This window comes from Brassica napus, chromosome C9 (assembly GCF_020379485.1).
Source record: "Brassica napus cultivar Da-Ae chromosome C9, Da-Ae, whole genome shotgun sequence".
NCBI classification, from domain to species: domain Eukaryota; kingdom Viridiplantae; phylum Streptophyta; class Magnoliopsida; order Brassicales; family Brassicaceae; genus Brassica; species Brassica napus.
The window spans coordinates 39779229-39784949 of NC_063452.1; the positions used below are offsets into that span (position 1 = coordinate 39779229).

Here is a 5721-nt window from a genome sequence, read left to right on the forward strand (position 1 = left end):
GTCGTAAAACAACTAACGAGTAATATCAAGGCGAATCGTAACTTTTTTTTGGTGACATTTGTTACTTGCCTTGTACTTGCAAGTAGTAAAACTCAACGATTTGATATTTGACTTGACAACGACGAGAAAAAACGAAGCGAGTACGGGTAAAGTAAGAGTATAAGGCAAGTAAAGAGTATATAGCAGTATCATATCTTTAGTTGGGCTTATTATCTAGGTTTCGGCTTCAAACATTTTGAATGGCCTGCTCATTAAGCTTCATGTGTCCGGAGAATATCAATAACATTATTTTGATTAAAATTGAATCAAATTGAGAAAAATAAAAATAAAATGAATTTGATACATATAAATCCTCTGATGTTACATCCTTCCCAAATCGTGAAGATGGGAGACAAAGCAGAATTGTCTGCAACAATAAAGTGGCCGAAGATCAAAGCCAAACCCAACCTCAGTATCTCGTATCTCAAGAATCTTGATCTCTTCACGGTAAATTATCTCATATGAACAATCAATTAGCTGTTAACTTTGTTCGATTCAATCTTAGGTTAAGCCCATGAGGTATGAATTGCAGAACGATTTTGATTCAGTTTATTCCATGTTATGTTACTAGTAAGCCAACCAGAAAAAGATGTTTAGTTCATGTAAAAACTAAAGCTTTGTCCGAATCTTTGATGTTGAAGTGGTTCTGTTAATAGATTAGTTTCTGGAGAGGCTTTTAACGTTTAGGTTTATGATGATTTCAGGTGGAGAATTGTCTCACTAGTGATGAATCAAAGGGCTTTGTTAAAATCGCAGAGTCTCTAGGTTTCACTCACCAAGGAAGCCGTGGCCCTGCTTATGGTGAAGCGTTTAGAGATAACCATCGGATATCTGTGAACGATCCTGTCCTTGCCGATACGTTATGGCGATCCGGACTTTCTAATTTGTTTACTGATATCAAGATTAGGAGAAAAGTCGCTGTTGGCTTGAATCCAAACATTCGTTTTTACAGGTTTTGCATATTATCTCATAAACGTTTCTTACTTTTTAAAGTTTCATTCTTTGTTTCTTGGTGTTCAAAGAATATGCATTCTTTGTTGATTTTTCAGGTATAGTGCTGGTCAGCATTTTGGTCGTCACATTGATGAAAGTGTTGATCTTGAAGATGGGAAGCGGACCTATTACACATTGTTGATATATCTAAGCGGCAGCAACAACGCAAAATCAAAATCCAAGAGCAGTTCTTCAAGCAAGACAAATGATTCTTCTTCGGCCGAGCCTTTAGTTGGTGGAGAAACTGTCTTTTATGGTTCAAGGAACAGTATCGTAGCTGAGGTAACAACTCCCAAATAGTTTTTCTTTGACCTTTCAGTTTCATGTTTTAGTTCGGTGTAACGTTACATAAAACTTGTTTTGTCGTTGCAGGTAGCTCCAATGGAAGGTATGGCTCTCTTTCATATCCATGGAGACAAGTGTATGTTGCACGAAGGAAGAAATGTCTCCAAGGGAGTCAAGTATGTGTTCCGTTCTGATGTTGTTTTTGCATAAATAAACATTATTCAAATTCTCTGTACGTTTTGTGTTTCTTAAACTGATTACTTTCATTCAACATTTTGAACCATCGATTAAGCTGGTGCATATAACTTTAAGTTCACTGAAGCAGAACAAGTTTACATGTCGAGCAAACGCTGCAACTCATAGGGAACTATAATGCTATTAATAATACATTATTATATGAAATACAAATGAAATCAAACTTTCAGAAATGAAAACTCTCTGTTGCATATATTTTCTGTAGACTTTTTTTAATTGACGAATCGAGGGTTGAGTCTCACTTCTCCTGTCTCGTTGACACCAAAGTTCCCAAGTTTCACCATGGAAGTTGCAAACTCTCTGAAGAAGGCCTTCTGGTCTCGAGCATACGTCTCAACGATCCACCTAGTCCGGTACTCTCCTAGAAGCGCCTGATCAGACCCAAACACACCTTTTCTTGACAGTATCTGCTTGTAGTAATCGTTATCAAAAACCGAGGTCGTAGAGTCCAAGAAAGTCCCTGCGTTCTTGCCTCGGTTGTTAGATATCGGACATTTCTTCTTCAGGCTTTGCGCAAATGCAAAGTTCATTGAAGGATCAATGTCATGGAACTTGCTGAAGTTATGAAGACGTGCCTCGAAAGAAGAACAATGAGAGAATCCTATTGTGTGGCCGCCAGAGAGTGTAACCATGTCTTTCACTGACAAGCCTCTCGCTGCAAAGCTCTGGATCAGTTGAGACACGTTGAATGTTGGTCCTGGGAGATTGATTGTCTCGTTGGCTCGCGACATTCTCCCATCTTTTCGCCCTTTTAGTACGCTCCAGTAAGGACCACCGGACTATGAAATAAGAAATATTGCATATAGGTTGTAAGAGGTGTTGACAAATCAAACCGAACCAAATGTTCTTAAACCATAAAAAGGATCACTATATTACGAAGACTCACCAAGGTGACGACATCTCTAGCTGCGATGGCGATCACGTCGGCGCAAGACACGGTACGTGGACAAACCTTTTCAAGCTTTGTCTTAGCATTATCAATCACGTAAAATGATCGTACCGAAATGTTTGGTGGGCCGTCCTTCTCAGCTTGGTTTGACTTGGCCGAATCTAGTAGAATAGACGCATCACACCCCTACAACAATCCAACCAAATCATTTACAAACGATCTTCATAAACTTCGTGTCTAGTTGAATTAAATATCAACTATCAAAGAAAGAAAGATGCACACCCTGATGAAGCAGTCGTGGAAGAACATTCTGAGGAGACGAGCAGGCACTTTGGGATCATGCAAGATAGCCTTCTGAACAGTTTCAAGTATGATTTTCTCGGCAGCAGGGCACGATCGGTCATAGTAATGAGCATTAAGAGCAGCTTCTGAGGGCTTAGCTATCACAAAAACTGTAAAAATCATCGCCAAAACGAGTCTCTTAGAGAATGCCATTTTAAGTTTGGTGTGTTTAAGCCTCAAAAACTTCTCTTTGTTCTTAGAGTTGTTTGAGGATTTGATGATAAAGAAAATGCTGGACTATTTGGCTTATATATTGTTTAACTTTCTAGAAAATTTTATGCGTATAAATATGCTTTAAAGTTACTCTAATTATTTGGAGCAAACGTGCATATATTCCGGTGTTCAAATTTCCAATCTTATAAAATTGTACTTTGAGTCTAAGCATGCACTTTGTGTCTTTGTTTATAATATGTGAAGCCGAGCTGGACAGAATATATACTGTTTTATTGGTAAACAATAAAAATGTGTATTTATTTGACATCACTATTATAAAGAACATTGTGGAAACCCCTAGGTCAAAATCGTCTAGTGGTTTGACTAATGGTTCATTAATGCTTTTGTTGGGGTCAAAATCGGTTACGACGAAATCAATAATTGAAACTTCCCGAAAATGTCTCTCTTTAAAAAGAAAGAGATAATAGTTAAAAAAATAGCGGGAAAACCGAAATTGAGTTTCGTATGAATTCTGAAAAGGATTCATACGATAAACCCTCGAGAAAGGTTACTCGAATCCTCGGACAAATGGATCATGCGCGTCAAAACTACGAAACGAGCATAAGGCTAGATCAACCCGGCTCGCCATCGGGGCGAGCTGGACGCACGACAAAATCAACTCGCGGAACGAACGAGTTGGATCAGTCCAACTCGCCAAGCGGGCGAGTTGGATCAGTCCAACTCGCCAAGCGGGCGAGTTGGATCAACCGATCCGTCTTCATCTCGCCCTCGTAGCTTCCTCCTTCGAGATCGGATCGAACTCGCTCTTGTTTCATCTTGATCGGAGTTACTGTTGGAACTTTAAGAACCGTAAGAACTTGTTTTCTCGAATGAAGTTCAAATTGATCGTATAAAACGGCAACGGTTAACTAAACACCCTAAGCTGCCTCCACTATACGAGAAACTCAAACTTTCTTCGGAATCGAAGTCGTTTCGGAAGCGCTCTTTCGATAAATCGTAAAAACGCTTAAGTCAAAAAACGGCCCGAGAAGGTCTAAAACGAGGCTAAATGCCCACTCACGGTTTTATACGAAATCAAGCCCAATCGTTATGACGGTCTATCTTTTATTTTGCAGGAGAAGATAAATGTTACATTCGGAAGATAAATGTGAAATTTCCAAAGATAACCATGAAGATCGATGAAAAATGGAATATTCCCGCGAAGCGATAAGCTCGACCGAGGGAAAAAAGGGAAAAGAGCAAACCGTCTCTAGGAGGAGTATTTAAGGTTGTCGAGGTTGAAGATGCTGAAGGGAGGCAATTTTTTACTCAGAGCAAATCATAGCACTTAGGGAAACTTAGGCATATTTTCGTTTTTCTATTTTCGAGCTTCAACTCAACTAGGTTAATCAAGTCTCACAAAGTTAGAACTAGGAACTTGCCGACGGCTCTAACCGCCGAGGCTTTACCTGTTGTAACGCTTGTTCGCTCAATTCGGAATAAGATCTTCATTGCTCTCTTTTCGTTTTCAACTGATTTGTTATTTCGTTTGTTCTTATTATTTGATTGCTTGGCGTGCGGTTTATCAGATATCCGGAACCTCTGGATAAGTTAGGTTTACTTAGCTTTCCTATTTTTATCGGAAATCGGTAGTGAGAATTTCGGTTCCCATAGCTTTTACATAATGAGATCTGAGTTTTGTATCCCAGATAAAGTATAATTATGCGAATTAATGGAGAAAAAAGAAGTTACAAAAATTATGCAGCGTGACGCAAGTAGTACCGTCAAGGGTTGATCCGATAGAGAGGCTCAGGTGATGCAATTAGACGTGATTCCTCAGAAGGCACGTAGAATTGTCGGCCGTAGAATAGTCTTTCATATTTTTCATATTTTGAAATAGCATAATTATAAAGCGTTAAAAAAAAATTTAGATTTTCTATAAAATTTTTTTTTTTTTTTTTTTTTTGACAGCAAACATTTACAGACTCATGTAGACTTTGTAAACCAAGGTGGTAAAACTACATCCATGTGCACGACGAAAGACAGTTGTTGCCGAGCACTCCGTGCCAAGCTATCCGCCCTTTTGTTCTCCGTCCTAGGAACATGAACAATTTCTGAGTTGACAAAACTTTGTCGCAAAGTCTTGATATCTTCCAGGTAGCTTTCAAATGCTGGCCATTCCTCTGGTTCCGAAACCATCTTCACCAGTTGAGAACAATCCGTTGCAAACGTAACCTGAAACTGCCTTAAATTTCGCATACATTCCATCGCCCAAATCAATGCCTCCATCTCCGAATGAAGAGGTGAGAGGGATTCCCTTACATTTCGTGCTCCCAATAAGCTATCAAACCCTGGCAGCGTGCTATGCCATCCTTGTCCTGAAAAAAAATCCTTATCTTTCCAAGAACCATCCGTGAAACACCATCGTCCTATGGTCCCTATATCAGGCCGTACTTGTACTTCCTGTACCAATCTACGATCTTTAATAACTTGTGCCTCAGCCCACAATGTTGATTCCACTTCTGCCAATCTCAGCATGTCTCTTGGGTCCATATCTAAATTACTGAACACTTTGTTGTTCCGACCCTTCCAAATATACCATAATATCCATGCAAACTGGTGATCCACCATTTTTGGATTAAGTCTCCAGAATAGATGATCCATATTAGCAAAAAGAGAGCCAATTGGGAAAATGTTTGGATTTGATGGGATCTTGGATAATGCCCACACTTGACGTGCTGGAGGACATTCAAAAAACACATGGT

General features: G+C 39.3%; 2 protein-coding genes across 2 annotated transcripts; one reads left to right on the forward strand and one right to left on the reverse strand.

Annotated features, from left to right (window-relative positions):
- Positions 1-283: 283 nt before the first annotated feature.
- BNAC09G52920D lies at positions 284-1604 on the forward strand. The gene is made up of 4 exons (XM_013864472.3): positions 284-486; positions 744-991; positions 1089-1314; positions 1405-1604. The coding sequence occupies exons 1-4, from the start codon at positions 331-333 to the stop codon at positions 1525-1527; spliced, it is 753 nt and encodes a 250-aa protein (XP_013719926.1). The 5' UTR covers positions 284-330; the 3' UTR covers positions 1528-1604.
- LOC125593022 (peroxidase 66-like) lies at positions 1605-3033 on the reverse strand. The gene is made up of 3 exons (XM_048768921.1): positions 2744-3033; positions 2459-2647; positions 1605-2351 (listed from the first exon to the last, which is right to left on the reverse strand). Exons 1-3 carry the CDS (start codon positions 2954-2956, stop codon positions 1785-1787), a joined length of 969 nt encoding a protein of 322 aa, XP_048624878.1. The 5' UTR covers positions 2957-3033; the 3' UTR covers positions 1605-1784.
- Positions 3034-5721: the final 2688 nt, after the last annotated feature.